The sequence below is a fragment of the Hemicordylus capensis genome, chromosome 1 (assembly GCF_027244095.1).
Source record: "Hemicordylus capensis ecotype Gifberg chromosome 1, rHemCap1.1.pri, whole genome shotgun sequence".
Lineage (NCBI taxonomy): Eukaryota > Metazoa > Chordata > Lepidosauria > Squamata > Cordylidae > Hemicordylus > Hemicordylus capensis.
Genome location: NC_069657.1, coordinates 266,408,974 through 266,431,620, shown reverse-complemented (window position 1 = coordinate 266,431,620; position 22,647 = coordinate 266,408,974). Strand labels below are relative to the sequence as shown.

The following is a 22,647-nucleotide window of genomic DNA, read 5'->3' as shown; positions in this document are numbered from 1 at the left end:
ACAGATCAGTGGGTTCTAAGTTGAGGCTTAAAGTTGAGTTCCAAACCCAACAGTAACTCAGTGGGTACCAAACATAAGTCAACAAGTTAGAGATGTGCTGCTGCTTAGAGACTAGAGAGGCAATTCAGTATGGCGAGAGTTGGAGCAAAACTGGGAGAGAGAGAGAAAGATGGAGACTGACTGGAAGATCTTTCTTGGAAGCCAGAAAAGCTCTACCAGACTGTCTGTCTGAAGATGTCTTAAACAGTGTAGAAGCAATGAGTGCCCAGAGCAGAATCTTGGATTACTGGGGAAACTGCTTGCAGTGTCAAAGGTTTTGGCTGTATCTCTGGTCTTTTTAAATCCTTCTACGGTACCATCAGTAAGCCTGCTGAAAAGGCCTCCCCCAAGTAGAAGATCCTCATTTCTAGCTTTTAAATCACACAGTAGGTATGTTGATCAAAGCCCCTGTGTATCTTCAATGCATTATTGATTCTGAACTCATCTTGGAACTTCAGCCTACATATGTTACCCAGTCATTTTAGAAGCTTCCAGTTGAAAACTAACAATATTTTTGGCCTTCTGACAGATATACCATAAAGTGAGCACACTTCTTCCATAAACAGCATCCAGTCATGCAAGCAAGGTATAATTAGAAATTCTCAAAGCTGCAGTAGAATGAGACTTGCAAGCCACAAAAGTTATGTCTAAATAGTAAAGGTAAAGTGTGCTGTCAAGTCGGTGTTGACTCCTGGAGACCACAGAGCCAGGAGTTTTTGGTACAATACAGGAGGGGTTTACCACTGCCATCTCCTGCACAGTTTGAGATGATGCTTTTCAGCATCTTCTGATATCGCTGCTGCCCGATATAGGCGTTTCCCATATTCTGGGAAACATACCAGCAGGGATTTGAACCAGCTAGTCAAGTAATTTCCCCACTGTGCCATTAGGTGGCTTCATGGTCTATTTTTCTTTCAGACCTATCAGGTAACTCCGTTTTACTTAATTCTAAGGATTTTAAATTAGGACTTTGCTGCAGGTTCGAACAAGTATGACAAGAGCATAAATGAGGGGGAAATCAAGTCCACAACTTTGCAAGTTTGCCTGATAAAAGTCCTATACTTAAAACTAGATTTCCCCAGAATTTGAAACCAACAGGTGACATCACTGTACAGTAAAGTGTGCTGTCATGTCGATTTTGACTCCTGATGCCCACAGAGCCCTGTGGTTTTCTTTTGGTAGAATACAGGAGGGTTTACCATTGCCTCCTCCCACACAGTATGAGATGATGCCTACATCACTGTATGATGCTTAAATAAGAGATTAACACTTAACACTAACTAAAAACAAAACAAAAGCCACACACTTGAGCATTTATATCCTCACTGTATTAACATTATTGAAAATATCTGCAGGGAGTTTGCCAAGTGGACTGAACAGACACATGGCATGACTTGGTTGAGTAGCAGAAAAGAAATGTTTGTTTCTCTAATGAGTGACTTAAAATTGCTCTGGCAAAGAAAGGTTAATTCACTGACTCGTTTGCACTATTTGAAGTTTTCCATGAAAAGCTATTTTAGTCTATCATTTGTTATTCTGATCTCCTTAGCAGGTTGTTAATTGTTCACTGATCTCCCTCCCCAACCCTCACATTGTGCCCCAAGGACTGCTTTGGTTCAAACAGAATATCTGTAGCACTTTCTTTTGCCTGTTCAAAAATCCTATGTGAGCTACTCATAAGTAGAAACATATCACAGAGGCTCCAGTTTTAAACATTAACAGAGAGCCACTGATCAAAAAGTTTACATTTGAGTAAAATCTCTCAAAAGGTTATCCCAACTTCTCTTGCCAATTGTCCATAGGCGAGAATCTATAATTGAATGGCAATGCAATTTGAGAGGGCCGACCCCTGGCATTTCCCTTGACAGGCTTTTGTAAGTTACAGCCTTCCCACATCCTAATGCCTCCTGTGAAGAATATCACCAATAGGACTACCGCATCACAAAAATAACGAACCATACTTCAGTAATTCAGTTACATAGCTCAAGGTTTTTAATGATATATGTGTAACCTGCAAGAAAGACACCTACGGAGTCATTTCTATCACTTGGAAGCTGGATGAAGAATTCCTACAATTAGTTTTTCCTCTTAGTGGTAGTCTAATCTCACAATTCACAGTATGCACCACACTGCCTTAAACTGCAAAGCTTCTGGAAAACCCAAACAAAGGGAACGTCACAGGATGACGTCAGCCTATATACAGTTGTGTGGTCGCGGCACATAAGCAAACGCATTCCTGTACCGTATCCCTGAAAGCTTTTCAGCAAATGCATTCAAGCGACTACAGAAGCTTCTCTCAGCAATAAGCCACCCATCTGCCATCAACAAGTTAAGACAGAAAAAGCCATAGCTGTGTAAAACATTTCCATTTGAACAGCTGTACAGTACAAAAAAAAAAAAAAAGAGGAGAGAACTCCAGCTCAGTACCGATTCAGGAATTTACAGACCTGTCACAGGAAATCAAGGAAATGAATTCAAAAGGAGTATTTGAGAAGAGGGATGTGAAGTAAATATCCAAGGACAGTAGAAGAAAGTAAATTATTCAAAGGTTGTCAACATTAGAGCTTTTCACAGACTCACTGTGTTGAGTCTAAAACTACGACTGAATGCAACCTCCAACGTACTCAAAAGAATGGGTAAGTTTCGACATTCTGAAATGTACTATATGCAGCAGCTAATCTTGCTTCAGATAAGAAAATATTTAGGCAACAGATTTTTTAAAAGGCACTTTCTAGTTGCCTTATCAGTAATTTCAATAAATGGATGCTTATGCCAATTCATTTTAAATGTAGAGATCTGAAGCATGTTAATGCATGTCATATTATCTGCAGCAATCTTTCTCCTTTTCTGTTATAAGCATACATCATCTGATAAGAATATCCTATTTTGTTGTTTCCCTGAATTATATTCTGCAGGCTTACATTTCAAGTGGCCATTAGGGGCTCCTATGCTGGCAGCAGTATATGCAATGAGTATTGTTTTTAAAATGCTGCCTGCCTTGGGCACGGCTTGTCCGCCAAAATGCCGTTGTGAGAAGCTGCTCTTTTACTGTGACTCTCAGGGGTTTCACTCAGTGCCAAACACCACTGACAAGGGCTGTCTAGGTTTGTCATTGAGGCACAATTTTATTATGGAACTTGAAGGGGATCAGTTTGCAAGCTTCAGTCAACTCACTTGGCTTCATTTAGACCATAATCAAATTGATACAATAAGAGAAGATGGTTTTCAAGGACTCTATAAACTCAAGGAATTAATTTTAAATTCAAACAAAATATCTTATTTGCCAAACACAACTTTTAGCCAACTGATTAACCTGCAACATTTGGACCTCTCTTTCAATCAATTGTCTGCTTTGCATCCTGAATTGTTCTATGGCCTTCGTAAACTGCAAACCTTGAGTTTACGTTCCAATTCTCTGAGGACTATCCCAGTCCGTCTATTTTCAGACTGTCGTAGTTTGGATTTTTTGGATTTGAGCACAAATCGCTTGCGAAGTTTGGCACGCAATGGATTTGCAGGATTAATCAAACTGAGGGAGCTTCACCTAGAGCACAACCAGCTGACAAAGATTAACTTTGCTCATTTCCTACGGCTAAGCAATCTGCACATGCTCTTCTTGCAGGGGAATAAAATTAGCAACTTAACATGCGGGATGGAATGGACCTGGGGCACGTTAGAAAAGCTAGATTTGTCTGGAAATGAGATCAAAGCCATTGATATGACAGTTTTTGAAACCATGCCTAATCTTAAAGTACTCCTAATGGATAACAACAAGCTAACCACTCTGGAGTCCAAGGTTTTATACTCACTTACAACCCTAACTACAGTGGGCCTCTCCAGCAATCCCTGGGAATGCAGTCCCAAAATATGTGCATTAGCCACATGGCTGAGTGGCTTCCAAGGTCGGTGGGAGCACTCCATACTTTGTCATAGCCCAAACCACACCCAGGGAGAGGATATTCTAGATGCAGTTTATGGTTTTCAGCTTTGCTGGAATTTATCAACTGTTCTTACATCCATTGCTACAAGTTACAGAGCTCCAACAACAGAATACACAAAAAGAATAAGCTCCTCCAATTTCCATGTGGGAGACAAGGAAATTTCAACAACTACAGGCATAGCCATTACCACAGAAGAACAGTTGCCTGAACCAAACAATGCCATCTTCACCCAGCAGGTAATTACAGGAACAATGGCTTTATTATTTTCTTTCTTCTTTATCATTTTTGTAGTGTTCATCTCCAGGAAGTGCTGCCCTCCCACATTAAGAAAAATTAGGCAGTGCTCTATGATACAAAGCCACAGGCAACTACGATCTCAAACACGGCTACATATGTCAAACATGTCAGACCAAGGACCATATAATGAATATGAACCCACCCATGAAGGACCCTTCATCATCATTAATGGTTATGGACAATGCAAGTGTCAGCAGCTACCATATAAAGAATGTGAAGTGTAATATCTACAGGTAATTAAAAAAGCAGATAAACTTATTTTAAATTGCAGGGATTCTACACAACTTTGATTTTTACAAATGTTGACAAAGCCTAGATTTTTTGAGACTACTTAAATGTTTCGAGTGATGCAGTATTTAAAGGGTTTTTTGTTTTTGTTTTTTTTTAAATAGACCCATAATATTTCCAGTGTTAAAGCAGCAATGTTTGCATCAAATTTACACTCCTGATGTTTGGAAATCTAAATATGTTCAACCCAAAATATGTAAACTGCTTCATGTTATGTAATTATGTGTAAACATTTTATTCTCGAGCCTCCAGATTTAATTTAGAACAATAGTCTGGATGAAAAGATGTTAGGTATATGTACAGGACCCAGCAAAGGGAGGACATTTTACCAATTGCTGCACTGTAGCTATGATCCCCAACATTTCAGCTGGCTCAGTTTCCTTGGAAGTAGAGTTAACAGAATTTTTTTTTCTTTTTTTAAAAAATAAGCAGTTTCTCAGACTTATGATCTACAGTGGAAAGGTGCAGAAGAGGGATTTCTCAGTGTACTGAAGCATGAAAGATTAAGTATTATTTTCCTAACTCCATATTGAGAATTCAGCTTATCTAAGTGTGTTCCAGATTCAGAATATAGCTGTTGACACTTGTGAATAAACCAGGATTACGCTCACTGCTTTGAAATATCAGCCTTCTACAGTCACTCAGTAGAATGCAGTCTGGTCTTGAAGATATTAAATACACTTCAACTTTTATTAGATTTGTCTTGACTTTAACATGACATTTCAGACAAAACACTTCTTTCAAGTAAAAATCAAATATTGAGGTTAAAGGGGAAAACAGGAGTCTTGGCACAGAGGACTCCTTCCTATTCTCCTCAACTGTTCATTTAAGACCACAAAACTAATGTTATGTGCTAACTATTGGTTTCTCTGGAGACCAAATTAGTCCTTACAGTACAAGCATTCAGACACCACTGTGAAATCCCAATCGTGGAAGATTTATACTCTATCCAAGTGAGTCCCATTGATTTCAATAAGAATTTTAGTTAAAATATGTTGGAGACCGCACCCTAGAAAGAGTAATATTTTAAAGCTTCAGAGTAGGATATTGGAGTTGGTTTAAATAAATAAGAACAGCTTTAGGGGAACCGCTATTTTACTTGGCAGAGAATTTGGGGAAATGCTATTTTACTTAAGAACTATCATTTAAAGGTGGTACACTATTACTCTGAAAAAGTCATTCCTGGATAAAAGCAAATTACTGCCTCCAGACTGTGTTTTGGAATTATATTTAAACGATGTAGATGCACAGTAATATCTAAGATCAAGGATAGTATTTAATACAACTGTTTAAAAGTCATGAACACATAACCAAAGCTATGAAAATTAGGGAGAAAATGTACATATGTAGATCTAAAATATGCTGAATTCTGCTGCAACAAACATTTACAATTTCATACAGAGGGGAAGAAAACCTTGGTGCTTGAACTCCTCAAGTCAGTATAGTGTTAATTGTGTGCTGTACTATGCTGCAAAGTTTCCAAGCAAATTATCATTGGCTCAAAAATTCATTTTTATATGCATAATATCTTAGCAAAATACTTGGATAAATAACGCAATGCTTTAATGTAAGTAGTTTGGAGATGTGCGATTTTAAAGCCAATGAGTCAAAGCCCATGATCCATACGCTTCAGCTTTTCATACCGGACACTATTTTAACTAAATATGAGGGTTCCCTCCAGAATTATTTTTCTATTTCTATTAAGCCGCTGTTTATTATTAAGAATGAATCTAGATGGATTGATATCCATAGCTCTCTCATGCAGTAAGCCATTACTTTTAGCCATATACAGTATGTTCTATGCATTTGGATAAAGGGAAATTCTCTCTGCATTTAAACACTATTCACCAAGGAACATAATTTAGTTTTATAGTTAGCCTTAGTTACAATGGCTTGGGTCCTTGGTTGCTCTTGCATGATCAGAAGGCACATACATTTGTGCAGGGCGGGGGATATTTTCACCAATCCCTCTTTCCTGCTGCATTCCTATGCCACATAGCATCCTGTCAGAAGGTCCCCCAACCCTCAGGCATAGATTTTCAGGATGGGGGCATGGGGCTGCTGATGGAAGGAGAGGCAGGGGCACCCCATCCCAACTGATCCTTGTCCAGAAACAGATGTTAGGATACAAGCCCACAAACACAGGCTACCTCTGGTAGCCTATTCAGTGTAGTCAAGATCAATATTCCTCATACTAAATTCTTGTGAATATCTGTGCTTTAACCTTAGCACACATTTCATGTTTTAATGAGAAGCAATTGTGATTAACTCTGCAAGCGTATGTATATGCAAGTGGACAGAGGTGCACACACATTACAAGTTACTACAGAACAGGATTCAACCCTTAAAGCAACTCTTCCCTCCCTTCAATGGGTAGTGAACAGGCTTTGCCTTTGGGTCTATGAATTCCCACTGTATTGAGTGACAACTTTTGCACTCTACAGGATTTAGTGTAAAATGGAAAAAACCTAATTCCAATTTAGTCTTTCTCCCAGAGCCATTTACATAAGAGTAGCAGCTCAAATTTACAGATCTTGTGGGATATTCCCAGATGAATATGGCTCAATATTCTCTTGTCAGTTTGTCATCTAGAAGACAAGTGGGAACCAACACAACTGATTCTGAGCAAGCATTTGCAGCTGTGTACAGCAAGCACTCCATGTATGTCACTGGGCATTATGGCTGTACACAAATCAATATTTGTGCACTGATTCAAAGCACAGATTGGGCACCTTTAAAAATGAGGAGCAGGTCTGTACCTGCACCTCTGCCACTTCATGCATTTTCCTGCTGCGGCGGCACCCCCCCCACTTGCACCCCATACGTGGTGGCATGCACATGGCTTCCGTAAACGACAGTGGTCATTTGCCACATGAGGGGTGCTGGGGGGCATGCCACCACCGCAGCAGGAAGCTGCATGAAGTGGCAGAGGAGCAAGTATGGACCTGCTGTCCTCACTTTTAAAGGTGCTTCGAATCAGTGCATGAATCTTGATTCGTGCACATTCCTATTGGGCATCTCTGGCCATAGATATGGGGTGAAATGTTTGCCAGAAAATTTTTCTCCCCTCCCCCCCCCGAGAAGTTTTAGAAATGCAAAATTTTAACTTGGCTTCTTGGGAAAAAAAATTTGAGATATGAGGGGAAATTAATATGGTGTGGTTTTTTACATTGTACAAGTAGGTCAGACATGCCCAATATGATCACAATCTGTTTAGGACATTAGGAACGTTTATATAGTAAATTTTGAGAATAATGCAATTTTATGCAAATGACGGGGAAACTTGCATGGAAAAGTTTTCTAATTCAAATTTTCTGGAAAAGTCACATCTTTTCTCTGGCATACTATAGTTTGCCATCTGAAATAAAGGGTTAGGCAGATATACACAGATTTTTGCTAGGCTTGTTAAGCAGTGAAAGATTTGACATTGTCACCAACCCCTCCTGCTATGGGTGGTTTGTCTCACTCTTGGTGGGCTTTTGCAGGAGATGTCAGCAGTGGCAAAGCACTCCTGCCATCACCTCTTGAAGAGTGCATCAACAAGGGATGTGTATTTCAGGGGTTGTTGGCTTCTTATAAGTAGGCAAGTGAAGGCATGGTACTCTGAATATAGACAGACATGCATTTTAATCTTTCCCTTCAGCAGTTCTCAGCATGGAAATATAACCTATTGTCCCTCTGCCATATTGGAGAACTCTGAACTGGTACCTAGAGGCACCTTGGCAAGGATAGCCTGACACTATTTCCAGGCTCATGCAAGCTAAAAATGCATAATATGTTACTCTTACACAAATAAAGTACACTATAGTAATGCAACAGACATGCCCATTTCACATTTGGCTACTTTAACAAAAAAATAAAAATAAAAATGTAGGCATGTCAGTATGAATATTTCATTACTCAAACTACAGGCCGAGTCTTTCACCAACAATGAGCTGCACATAGGAAGCCCACTTGTAGTTGTTTTTGCAACATGTCAAGATTATATTTCCCTTCATTTGCGTCTCCTAAAGAGGGTATTTTCTTGTTTGGCAATTTAACAGCTGTTTAAGTTGCATTCAATCCAGTATTGCAGAGGACAACAGAAGGAGAACTATGCGGGCCAGTTCAAACATGCATGTTTAGCATCAAGTCAGGACATGTGTGTGAACAGCCATCTAGTTAGGATGTTCATATCATCCAACAGCAATTCAAATATACTTTTCAATACAGAAGTTCATGCACTGACAGACATCACACGTTGATTAATAAAGGGGTGAGAGAGCAAGTGATAGCATGCAAGTATGAAAAACCAACCACAAGATGATGCAGAACTCACAGCATCATAGAACTGTACTTCATGTCCCTCCATCCATCCCTTTTCCCAAGTACAGTGTGTTATTTTCACTGGCCCATAGTTCCTACCTACACTAGAATCAGGCTCTTGTTTTCACTGGGTGGTTCCTAATAGAATGAATTTTGCTACCACATTTTCTACACATTTTAAGGTTTCTCTTATACAGCTTCCAGAGAAATAATCAAGTGAAACCATATTTTATTCACAGAACTGCCCAAAAAATCCCTAAGCAAATGAGTTACGGCTACTATTTCCAAAGCTAAGGTCCCTGTAAGCAAGTTTCAGATTTAGACCTTGCAGTTGCATGTGGGAAGAGCAAGTTTAGGAGCTTAATCATGTTCCAAGCACCATAATCCTTTGCACTCCAAAAGTCGACACATGGAGCTTATTTTGAAATAATCTTACTTTAGCAGCAGAATTGGATGCTTTGGGATCACATTTTTCATTTTGCAATCACCATGGTTTAGGGGGCAGAAGTGTTCTAGAAGAGTGTAAAAGTTTAGGTGAGACTTCATTATCCAACAATGCAAATCATGCCACTGAACAGGAACAAAATGGTAGCTACACCCATAGTATAAATGTTTCAAAATCTTTATCTGCTATACTTCCAGTTCAAATCTTCTGTGATTACTAGAACATATTTTCTGGAGTTCTTACAACAAATTCCAAGAACAAATATTAACAGACATTCCAAATTACTTATGTTAATAATGTTCTAAGATGCATTTTCTGGTGGAGGAAAAAGATTCATAATGCAGTGAGTGCAGTGTACAAAATTACATTAAAAAACTGTGTATACTGTAATAGAAGTTGCCTCTTCTTTGGTGCCCTTTCAAATGAAAAATATGGTCAATCTTAACAGAATAGTTGTCTTCAGGGACTAGATCCATCATGCCTGCTCCTAACACACAGCTGCTAGAGAATCTCCTTGAATAGCCACACTTTTATTACAACCACATCAATAATTTGTTTATTTGTATGCTGCTTTTTGCAACAAGGCCTTAATATGGTACTTTCCATTATATTCCAATGAAATGCTGTTTAGCAAGATCTCAATACTGTGGATGCTGCTGTATTATTAGTGCATTTTAATGCCCAAGAATTTTAAAAAATAAAACTGCATTAGGCATTCATATTGTGAATTCCAAGCATCTAAATACCAACTTTTAACTTGGGCCAAAGTGTGTATGAACTGAACATTTACAAAGTACTTTCTTAGTCTGTGTGTTAAACATTGGATTTAGGAGCCAAGATAGAAGCAGTTTCTGTTCTGTAGTTGGCAGAAGTACTTTCAATATAGTATTTCCACACTGTCTGATGATACAGAGCAAGCATTTCACCAAAGCAAATTATTCTGATGGTGGAGCCATAAGATACATAAGCCCATCTCTTACGAAGTGTCTCAGGAACCATATTGACAAGACTTGTTATCGTCCTTCAAAGAAACTTGCAACTCAAAATTTACTCGCCTGCACCATTGTGTTGGGTCATCTCTCCTAAAAAGACTTTGCACACCTCTGTGGGCTGTTTCAACAGTGCCTGGAAGTGCTGAGAACATCCCCATCCATCACCCCCCTTTTTTTAAGCTGGACAAGGCAGGAAATGATACAGGGTAATTTCCTGTCTCATTCTAGACTGGGGCGGGGGGGGGGGGAGAAAAAGAAACCTGTCACTAAGGAAAGGTATCTTTGCTTCTAGCACTGAAGAATTCACTACTGGACACCAAGGTGTAGGGAAAGAAGTGAGAGAAACCGTGCCATAGCACAAGGTAGGGGGTGGTGAGTGATGGTGGTGGCTACCTCTTTGCCAAACTAGACAGTCTCTACTGGAGGGACAGGGCTCTAGTCTTCCAGGATTCTTCTTCTGGGCTAATCAGAATGACTTCTGGTATGGGATAGAGTCCTGCAATTCTGTTTCTTTTGACATGGACTTGGGCGGTCAGTGAAGATGAAGGTTGATAGTCCACCTCTTAGGCTCTTTGACTCATGTTTAGACATGCACTCAAACTAGGTAAATCAATCTGCATGTCTTGTCCTCTTGTTTAACCAAGATGGGATGAGAAGTTTGCCTTATAGGCTACATTTAGAAATAGATTTGTTACTTGAATTTTGTATGGTCCTCAAGTTGTACTTTAAACTGCCTCTAGCTTCGAAAACTCTGTACTCTACCTTTGTGCTTAAATACTCCATTGACTATACGTTACTAACTAGTCAACTGATAATTTGGTTTATAAGAGAAACTTGAGCACCTCTAGATGCTGAGAGGACAACAGAAAAAAGTGCCCATTTGGAGTAGTAGCAGTCACCACAACTCAGGGGCAACAGAAGTACTAGGACATCAGATTGTGCAAGGCTCAGAGATTGGTAAAAAACCTCCTGCTTGGCCCTAGAGTCCTGCATATAGTCCCTAACATGTTAGGTCTGAAGGAATTATGAATGGGCCCTGGCAGCCCATGCAGTGGGGTGAGGACTGGTGAGATTCTCAAGCTAAGTGATGATGATGGCCTGAATAAGACGGTGTACAGTGGAGATAGGATTTGGCCCTCCCCTTTGTATGAGGAAGTATCTCCAACAGATCCCCAAGAGACAAAGCAACTCCAGCCTACTGAAGGTTGCAATGCCACTGCCATAATAGGGAAGAGAACTGAAAATTATCTAATGTGGGCTTGGTTGGCAAGGGACTCACTTGCACAAGCCCCACCACTCAACCTCCCTTGTCTCTCCTTAGCATACTCCACTTCTAGTCATAATTCTTTTACAGATAACGCAGCTAAGATAAAGTATAGACCTGAAATGAATTCTAAACAAGTGGGTCAGTAACTGAAGTCAGAAAGTTAGAGTTGCTACTGAACCCTTTGCAGGTTCCTCCATACCAACACCCTCTAGAGAGGAAGTCAGAGAATAAACAAATGTTTTCAGTAGTATAACCACCAGAGAGAGTGAAGTTTTGTATGTCTTATGGACTCCAATACTCACTAGGACAGTAAGCGATCAGAATGCTTTTCACCATGGGACAATTGTTTGCCTTAACAACTCTTCTGATTTAATGCCCAGAATTGACATACATTTCCCCCTGCTATACGATACTAAGGTACTTTGACAGTATATGGCAGCCTTACCAATTAAACAGAGCTAGGTTGTCATCTACCCCTGATGTGTGTGTCTAAGCCTCCTCCCTAAACTTCACCCCTAACACTAAAAATAAGGGACAGCCATGATTAGCCCTGTGCTACATTTCTAGAGCACCTGCTCTCTCCCTCAAAGATTAAATGTTTATGTGGCTTGAGTATAAGGTTGAGTACTGTCACCCTCACTCTGCTCACCACCCAAGCCCCCCACCCACACCAATGGCATAGAGAACACAGCCAGAAAATCTTGCCTGCACAAACAGCAGGTTTTGCTGGAATAAAATCTTTCCTTCTCTGGCAAGAAGAGAAAAAAATTCATAGCCTGAGATCTTCTGGCCATGGAGGCAATTATTTATCATATTTCTTTACTGCCCGATATGTACATCTCTAGGTGGTGTACAAAATTTAGTATAAAAAAGTAAACAGATTAAAAATCCACAACACACAGTTAAAACAATCTCATAAAACAAACCATTAAAACTAATTATTAAAATTAATTCCAGTTAAAAACCTGTGAGAATAGGTGCATTTCTTCCTGAAAACAGAGAAGGAGATGCTCTTATTTCAACAAGAAGCATATTCCAAAGCCCTGGGGCAGCCACAGAGAAAGCATTTATTACTAAATGCAACTAGGTGAAGGGCTTTCGGCAAGCCTGACAGAGTCAGAAAATCTTAAGGAAGTGTCAAGAGCTGTAACAGTGCATCAAAACCCAGTTATGGAGGGCTGAAGGAAATAACTACGTAGCTGGAATGTGAATCGTATCAAAGAGCTATAGAAATATAGAGCTGAGAGCAGCATGCCTCAGCTATGTTCACAGATATGCAAGACATTCCTTGTTATAGGCCATACATAGGAGGGACTTTTAGACAGAATACCCAGGAACAGATTTCTGGGTAAGTTAAAGCTTCCTGATCTAGTTTTTATTTTTCTGGCTGATCATCACTGAACTCCCTTAAATGGATAAAGTCTAATTTCTTCATAAACAACTCTGAATTCGTGCTAGTCTAATAGACCAATTTCATGCCCAGTAGTTAAAAGTTTTGGAGTATACAGACAATCTAAACAAGCATACAAAATGTCTAGATTATACCATGTTCGTACTGTAGGTTAATTTGCCTCTGCTCTGAAGAACAATTGTTAGTTTCCTATTAGAACTGGATTGTGTGTCTGTACACTCTGGGTCATTGGACTAGCCTGGGTTTCATTAGGCTCTTCGATCATAAGTCTCAAATACAACTGAAAATGTCAACTCATCTGACAGCAATTAAGATCATTTTCTACTACTTGAAGAAGAGAGCCTGATCTAACGAAATCTCAAACTTTTAAACTAAACAGAGTTCTACGTATTTTGGTATGGCTTACTAGTGAGTGATTTATCTGTAGTCATCAACAATTCCTCCCCCCCTCCCATTCTCTGTGTGAAAGGTCGGTCTTTGTTTTGTATGAGGCTGGTGCTGAAGCAAAGCAAGCTGCAACTAGAAACACATCCTTCACCCCCCTTCCCTCATCTCTGAAATTCATGGTGAAGCTGGATGAGGGGCATTCACCATACGAGTCGGTAAAGGGGTGGGGTTTTGGGGGTTTTTTTGTTTTTGTTTTTTTTGAAACCTTACACAGGGACTGGGGAAGAGAGAGAGAAGTTGGAAAGAGCACAAAACATGGCTTATTTTTGTAATTGTGTAAGTCAAATGAGAAATGTGCCTCTAGTGCACCAATGTTTTGCTTGCAAACACTATACAGGGTATAGCTTTGAGGGGTTTTTCAGAAGGTACATAATTGGGGGTGGGGGTTGTAACTGAAAAGCCTGCACATGGTCTTGTGTGGTCACTGGATACCAGCCATTACTTAAAACAGTAGAGAAGCTCATGTTCTCATATAGAAGAAGCTACCTTGTCACTCAACAACTAACAGAAGAAATCCAAAGAGCTTTTTAAAAACCCACCTACATCATGCTTATACCATACTACCGCCAGTTGTAATCTTTAAGCTCCTTGGGGCGGGGACCTTTTTGCTTATATTACTTCATCAATAAAAATTCTTGGTGGACCCCATTGTTTTCTACCACTGCAACAGTGGTTTACACCCAAACCAAGAGTTATACATGGGAAACGAATTTCCAGCAATTCCCTTCCCCTCTGCATCCATCCGTGCCTGCTAAAAATGTATTTGAGTTTTGCACAATCCTCAGGGACTTATTTGGGAAGGTAAAACCTGCTGTGAAGAGCGGGGGGGGGGCAGTGAGGACATTGCTCCTCCTTTCTGTGTGCAACCTTGGATATACCAGTCTTTCTATACATGTGATAACTCTAGCCTTGTGAATACTTTCTCCCACTTTACCTAGGACAGGTATTATACTGATGGCTAGTTTCTTGGTTCTTAAAAGGGTTTATTTTAGGAGGGGAACTTCCCAACTAAGTGAGCAAGTCCCATTGAAATTACTGAGATTTAAGTTTGTCGTGATGAAATTGTCCCATTGATTTCAATGGTATTTAGTTGTGACTTAATCAGGATGTTGTCTCATATATTTAGCAGTTTGCTCCTCAGATTGCCACTGTATTTGTCAAACTATCAGCTTGCATTTGTTTTTCTAAACAAATTAAGAAGTTTGTCTTCATTTGGGCAAGGCTTTCACTTCATAGGAAACTTATATTTATTCACATTTATATCCCATACTTCCTTCAAGGAGCCCAGAGCAGTACACATGATTTATGTATATCCTCACAGGGTGGTTTATTCTCACAACCACCATGTGAAGTAGGTTGGTTTGAGAAATAAATGACTGACCCAGAGTCACTGAGTTTCATGGCTGAAACTCAGCTTTCAGCCTCAGGTTAAATTTCCTCAAGTTGCAGAAGGAAATCAGGGAGGCTTCAAGGAGAGGCAGGGCAGTAATAATGGATGACTTCAATTACCCACATATAGACTGGGTAAATTCACAGTCAGGTAATGACAAAGAGGTCAAATTTCTAGATACGTTGGATGACTGTGCCCTAGAACACTTGGTCTTGGAACCAGCTAGAGAGAAGGCGACCTTGGACTTAATCCTGAGTGGCACCCAGGACCTGGTGTGGGATGTCAGTGTCATCGACCCCTTAGGGAACAGTGACCATAGTGCAATCAAATTCAATATACATGTGGGGAGAGAATCACCAAAGAAGTCTAACAAAGACACTTTTAATTTCAGAAGGGGAAGCTTCTCAAATATGAGTAGTATGGTGAAAAGAAAGCTGAAAGGGAAAACAGGAGAGTCACTTCGCTCCAGGGTGCATGGAGTTTACTCAAAACCACAATACTAGAAGCCCAGTTAGATTGTATACCCAAAAGGAGGAAAGGTACCAGGAGGATTGCAGCATGTATAACAGGTAAAGTCAAGGAAGCCATAAAAGGGAAGAAGACTTCCTTCCGAAATTGGAAGGCATGCCCAAATGAGGAAAACAGAAAATGAACACAAACTCTGGCAAAAGAAATGCAAGGTGATAAGGGAGGCAAAAAGAGAGTTTGAGAAACATTTAGCAAAAAGCATCAAGGGGAATAACAAAAACTTCTTTAAATACATCAGAAGCAGGAAACCTGCCAGGGAGGCAGTTGGACCTTTGGATAATGAGGGAGTGAAAGGGACTATTAAGGAGGATATGGAGGTTGCAGAGAAGCTCAATGAGTTTTTTGCGTCTGTCTTCATGGCAGAAGATACTGAGCATATACCTCTTACTGAAACAGGCTTTTTAGAGATGGAAGTTAAAGAACTGAGTCAGATAGCAGTGACAAGAGATGATATTCTAAACTGTGTGGAAAAACTGAAAACTAGCAAATCACCAGGGCCGGCCGCCATCGATCCAGGAGTCCTCAAAGAAGTCAAATGTGAAATTGCCAGCCTCCTTGCTAAAATATATAATTTATCCCTGCAATCAGGCTCTGTACTGGAGGACTTGAAAGTAGCCAATATAACCCATTTTCAAAAAGGGATCCAGGGGTGATCTGGGAAATTACAGGCCGGTTAGCTTAACGTCCGTTCCAGGCAAATTGATGGAAAGCAGCCTCAAGGAAAAATTGTAAAGCACATAGAACAGGAGGCCCTGCTGGGAGAGAACCAGCATGGCTTCTCCAAAGGTAAATCTTGCCTCATGAACCTTTTGGAGTTCTTTGAGAGTGTCAACAAGTGTGTGGATAAGGGTGATACAGTTGACATTTTTTTTCTTTTTTGGTTAAATGTATATACCATCTTTCATTAAAACAATCCCAAGGCAGTTTACAGCAAAACTTAAAAACAAGATTATAAAAATGACACAGTTAAAATGTCAAGCTAAAAATATAAGACAAATCTGATTAAAAAATTTAAAACACAAGTATAAAAACAATACAAAATACAAAGTACAAAGAGCAGCAGCAGAGACAATCATATAAAAGCCTGGGTAAAAAGCCAAGATTTAACATGCTTTCTAAAAGCTGTGATGGAGACTGAGGAGCGAATAACCACTGGGAGAGCATTCAAGAGTCATAGTATACCTTGACTTCCAAAAAGCTTTTGACAAAGTTCCTCATCAAAGACTCCTGGGGAAACTTAGCAGTCATGGGATAAGGGGACAAGTACATGTGTCAATTGCTAACTGGTTGAAAGACAGGAAACAAAGGTTAGGAATAAACTGAGAGTTTGCACAATGGAAGAAAAAAAGAAGTGGGGTCCCCCAGGGATCTGTACTGGGACTGGTGCTTTTTAATTTATTCGTAAATGATCTAGAAGCAGGGGTAAGCAGTGAGGTGGCCCAATTTGCAGATGATACCAAACTCGTTCGGGTAATGAAATCCAAAATGGATTGTGAGGAGCTCCAAAAGGATCTCTCCAAATTAGTGGAGTGGGAGACAAAATGGCAAATGCGGTTCAGTGTTGGCAAGTGTAAAGTGATGCACATTGGGACGAAAAACCCCAACTTCAAGTATAAGGTGATGGGATCTGAGCTGTCGGTGACTGACCAGGAGAGGGATCTTGGGGTTGTGGTTGACAGCTCGTTGAAAGTGTTGACTCAATGGGCAGCACCTGTGAAAAAGGCCAATTCCATGCTAGGGATCATTAGAAAGAAGATTGAAAATAAAACTGCTAATATTATAATGCTCTTATACAAAACTATGGTGTGGCCACACCTGGAGTACTGTGTACAATTCTGGTCACCACATCTAAAAAAGGACATTGTTAGAACTGGAAAAGGTGCAGAAGAGGGCAACGAAGATGATCAGGGGCCTAGAGCACCTTTCTTATGAGGCAAGGCTACAACACCGGGGGCTATTTATTTTAGAAAAAAAAGATGACCGCAGGGAGACTTGACAGAGGTCTATAAAATCATGCATGGCGTGGATAAAGAGAAATTTTTCTCCCATAACACTAGAACAAGCGGTCATCCCATGAAATTGATTGCCAGGATATTTAGGACCAGTAAACGGAAGTATTTTTCCACACAATGCTTAATCAACTTGTGGAATTCTCTGTCACACGATGTGGTGACAAAACCTGGATAGCTTTAAGTGGGGCTTGGATAACTTCATGGAGGAGAGGTCTATCAACGGCTACTAGTTGGAGGACTATAGGCCGCCTCTGAGTACCAGTTGCAGGGGAGAAACAGCAGAAGAGAGGGCATGCCCTCAACTCCTGCTGTAGGCTTCCAGTGGCATCTGGTGGGCCACTGTGTGAAACAGGATGCTGGACTAGATGGGCCTTGGGCCCGATGCAGCAGGGCTGTTCTTAAGTTCTTAACAGGGATTTGAAATGGATTCTCCTTTGTTCTAGTCCAATGCTCTAGCCATGATACCATACTGGCTTTCAATCGTTTTGTACTTTGTTTGCTACAAGTCCATAATATGCCACAATTACTTCTGGGAAGCGAGCTTTCCAAATATCCTCTTCAAGCTATAACAGATATGAATGGACGGTAAAGATTCTAAACTTACAAGACTGCAAGTCAGTCAGTGACAGAGAGATTGTAAAGCAGAGTGCATCTATATGCAAGCAGTGGGGGCAGAGCATGTATAGCAGTCTTTTAGGTTCCCTGCTGATCAATAACCATTGCAAAGTTGGTTTAAAATGTGAAGTTGTTTCTTACATATATGGTTACAGTGAATGCATTTGACTCAAGTATCTATTTCAGGATCCTTTGTAAAAATCTAAGTTTCAAGCTGTACGTTTACACACTAGACCATTATTTAAGGAAAGTGTGGCTCAATTTTTTTTAAAAGTAGAATTTGTTAAGTTAGCTTCATTTAGCTTCTGCTTCTTTTCTAGTATCCCTTCTAAAATTTAGGTATTTCAGTTTATGGGTAGTCCTAATTCAGGATTCCTGATTTTTTTTTTTAAACTATATTTTCAGTTCTTTTAAGCATTCTATTCTGCACCACCCCTTCTCTTGTGATTGTGGTACAAGTACATTCTCAGTGATATAGTGCAGGGAAAAATAATTTAATGGCCCACATCCTGCATAGCAGTAGGTGGGTGGAAGGAGGACTGTGCCGTGGCAGGGAGTTTTCATTGCACCTGAGGTGAGGACTTATCACACAGATGAGCACATGTGCAAGGGAACGAGCCGGGGGGTGGGGGGAGTGAGTTTTCACTTCTCTCCCCTCACTGCAAAAGACCTTCCCACTTGCAGAATTACTCAGGGACAGAATCCAGCAAGCAGAAAAGTCTTTTGCAGCAAGGGGGGGAGAGGTGAAAAATCACTCTTCCCCATCCCCCACTCTCTTCCCCATGTGCTTATCTGCGGGAGAAGGCTCCCTACCACTGCACAGCCCTTCTTCCTTCTGCCCATGTGCAAGATATGGGCCAGTGTATGCTATTGCTCTCTATGGGGAAAGCAATGAATTTGCTTCCTTGTTTCCAAATATCTGCATCATATTAAAACATCTTTGTATGTATTATAGAAGAGCTACATGTTTAATATTCATTTGTTTTATGATGGTGATAAATCGTCTACCTCTACAGTGAGCTTTTTGGAAGGCAGTTTTAATTACAACCCCTAGTGCATGAAAACACTGAACATGCTAGCTGATCGTGCAGGAGTCAACGGGTTAGCCTTTATGCAGACAGAGGCAACACATTCTGGAAGCTTTAGGTCCAAGTTTGGAATACACCATTTAGTCATCATACACTTAACATGCTGATCTTTCCATTGTGGTATTCTGTACCTGTTGACATTTGGAAACAAAGGAGGTGGCAGAATTTAACTTCACTCTGAACTGGAAAAAGCTGCACTTCACACACCCAATGCCAAGTCCTACCACTGCTACAGAATTACCGTGGCCAGGTTCACATGTACACTTTAACTGCAGTTAAAGCTGCCAGAGGTTTTAACTGTAGTACGAATGTGCAAAACTGCAGTTAAGGGTCTGAAGATAACGCGAAAAAACTATTTTTTAATTTTTTTTAAAAAAAGGCAAAGCATATGATAGCAGGTAGAGTGGTAAGAAAATCTTTCTGAGGAAAGCAGGGAAAGGAGAGTTCGACAGGGAAGAGAGAGATGAAGCGAGCTACAGCGAACCAGCCCTCTGGAGCAAGGCAGGAAGTAGAACTAAGAGGATTCGCCCACAGGCATTGGGTTAAGGATCTTCATATGTTTCTACTTCCTGCCTTCTGGAGCACATGGAGGAATGTAATCCCACGTTGGGTGACCTACACCAGCCGAGAAAAGAAGTGGGGTCCCCCAGGGATCTGTACTGGGACTGGTGCTTTTTAATTTATTCGTAAATGATCTAGAAGCAGGGGTAAGCAGTGAGGTGGCCCAATTTGCAGATGATACCAAACTCGTTCGGGTAGTGAAATCCAAAATGGATTGTGAGGACCTCCAAAAGGATCTCTCCAAATTAGTGGAGTGGGAGACAAAATGGCAAATGCGGTTCAGTGTTGGCAAGTGTAAAGTGATACACATTGGGACGAAAAACCCCAACTTCAAGTATAAGGTGATGGGATCTGAGCTGTCGGTGACTGACCAGGAGAGGGATCTTGGGGTTGTGGTTGACAGCTCGTTGAAAGTGTTGACTCAATGGGCAGCACCTGTGAAAAAGGCCAATTCCATGCTAGGGATCATTAGAAAGAAGATTGAAAATAAAACTGCTAATATTATAATGCTCTTATACAAAACTATGGTGTGGCCACACCTGGAGTACTGTGTACAATTCTGGTCACCACATCTAAAAAAGGACATTGTTAGAACTGGAAAAGGTGCAGAAGAGGGCAACGAAGATGATCAGGGGCCTAGAGCACCTTTCTTATGAGGCAAGGCTACAACACCGGGGGCTATTTATTTTAGAAAAAAAAGATGACCGCAGGGAGACTTGACAGAGGTCTATAAAATCATGCATGGCGTGGATAAAGAGAAATTTTTCTCCCATAGCACTAGAACCAGAACGCCAGTTTGCCCTGTCAAACTCCAAATTGGAACTCTAAGCTTCGCCACCATCAACTGTGGTTTTGCTGAACTGTTACATCCAAAGGCAGACTTGCCTATAAACACGGTTAAATGCCCATTTCAAAACCCCAGTCATAGAGGCAGCGGCACAGACCCACCCTGAGGACGTGGCTGCTCCATGCTTTGGACACTTCTCGATGGCAGCCGCTTGGAAAAGCAGCCAGGCCCCTCCTGTCAGCCATGCAGCTATGGAGTTGCCAGGCTACAGGGATGCCAACACACCCCATCCCAGAACGGCCAGCCTGACAGGACGCACAGTCGCCCAGGGATAACAGTCATGGATGTCCACAAGCACAAACAACCCAAGTGGAAGCACAAGCAGGGTGGCCCATCATGGCACCGGGAGGGGGAAGTCAAAAGGCAGACTCAAGCAAGAAAGCTGGCGCAGCAAAGTTCTATTTTTCACACAAAAAGGGTGGGGAAGGGGGGATCAGCCCCTTCCCCAGGTGGGGGTGTTTGCTGCCTTACTCATGAGCAATGTCGCCACTGCGGCAGCAGTGGTTCAGAGCACGACAGATTTGCCCATTTGGCCATGGACCGCTCACTCACGAGAGTGGCAGACTAAGGGGAGCGAGGGAGGATGCTCCATACAGGAAAACCTCAGTGACTGGGCACTTGGACAAGTGCTGTCCTGGGCAACAGTTGCCAACCTGCTGTCAAACCCTGCACCCTGCCAACCCACCCACCAATGTGGATGTGCGCACCCCTACCCGCAGCCCCCATAGGCAACTCAGCCATCCTGGGGTGGCTGGAAACTGGGGGGGTCTCTACTCCTGGGAATCATTACACCTCGAGATCTGCAGATGCCACCATGCTGGCCCCGGAATTTTGAATGGCTGGAAGGGTCCACTCCACAGCCCACTGCCTGCACTGTACATGGAAATGGTTTGTGTGGGGACGCTATTGGCAGGGTCTGAAAAGCAGACTCAAGCAGGGAAGCTGGAGCAGCCAAGTTCTATTTTTCACACAGAAAGGGTAGGGAAGTGTGGGCAGCCCATTCCGCTTTGGGCCGTTAATGCCCCCAGAGGCTTACTCATGAGCAGGACAGGTCACGCAGAACAGTCTTGGGTCAGCTGAGAAACTTTCTGAAGGATCCCACCACCTGACCCAAGGCTCAGTGGCCAGGCATGAGAGTGACAGGCCATGGGACACACACGGACAGCTCATCAGAGGGACCATCAGAGTGGAGAGGAAAGAAGTGATTTGCCTGGAAAAAGCATAGCTGATTCAAGAGAGCAATATATTCCATTCTCCACCTAACACCTTCCGCTCGAAAGCGTCAAGCCTTGGGTATTCTGGATAGAGTGAGGATGGTTTCTGGCTTGCATCCGCAGGGAGTGCTATACCGGAGAACACACTCCTAGTCTTGGGGACTGTGGATAAGATACCGCGATACTGTACCCACTGCCTGCCTGCATGTCCATGTGCACAGGTGTACCCTTTTCAGCGCCTTGGAATGGCCACTCCCCTCTCCGGTGGTGGCAGGAGAACGGGGGCTTCCCTTTCCCGTCCATCCCCATGCCTGCAGATCTGCATATGGCAGGACGACAGATCAGCAACTGGGAGATCTGGATGGGTGGAAAGGTCTGGGCCTGTGTCCAGACTTCCACCAACACCACACATGCGCCAGGTCAAGGGAAAAGGGGGAGTCTAGGTGCCCTCTGGATGCCAGGCTATGGCACATGGGGTATGGAGACATCCTCTGGGGTATGTGCAAGGCTGCAGAATGATTTGGGGAGAGGGAAGTTGATCCCCTCTATTTTTCAACAAAGACAGTCAGGGCCCCAACTAAAAGGTGGTCCCCTTGGACTTCCTGATGGTTAAGTAGGCAGCTCAGCTTGTGAGCTTGCAGTCAGTGGGTGGAGATAACATCTTAACGGGCACAGGCATATCCCCAATGGACTGACCCTCTCATGAAAGAGATAGCCTACTGGACAGCAAGCTGCTTACAGTGGCTTAGTGATGGGTCTGGCTGGAGTGCTCTGCCGGGGTCTCCCCTTGCAACATCTTCCCTGGTCATGGTGGGACAGTACCCCGAACATCCTTTGTCCTGCCCCATCTGCATATTCCATTCTAGAGAATGTGGGTTCTCCCCTCCCACAGTGAAAGTGGGATTCCATCCACCCTGGGCCCCCAACCCCTCAGGAATTGGAGTTTGCGTGGTGCTTCCT

General features: G+C 41.9%; 2 protein-coding genes across 5 annotated transcripts in view; one reads left to right on the top strand and one right to left on the bottom strand.

Annotated features, from left to right (window-relative positions):
- Positions 1–22,647, bottom strand: part of CTNNA1 (catenin alpha 1) — a 114,060-nt gene that overhangs the window by 43,799 nt on the left and 47,614 nt on the right. The gene's annotated exons all lie outside the window — the stretch shown is intronic.
- On the top strand, positions 2,222–9,710 carry LRRTM2 (leucine rich repeat transmembrane neuronal 2). 2 transcript variants are annotated; one of them, XR_008313492.1, is made up of 2 exons: positions 2,222–2,675; positions 4,272–4,409. XR_008313492.1 is itself a non-coding variant. In XM_053284942.1 (2 exons), the coding sequence occupies exons 1-2, from the start codon at positions 2,672–2,674 to the stop codon at positions 4,499–4,501; spliced, it is 1,551 nt and encodes a 516-aa protein (XP_053140917.1). In that variant the 5' UTR covers positions 2,222–2,671; the 3' UTR covers positions 4,502–9,710. The 2 variants fall into 2 exon arrangements, 1 of the variants encoding a protein (XP_053140917.1); XM_053284942.1 differs by having other exon boundaries at positions 2,955–9,710.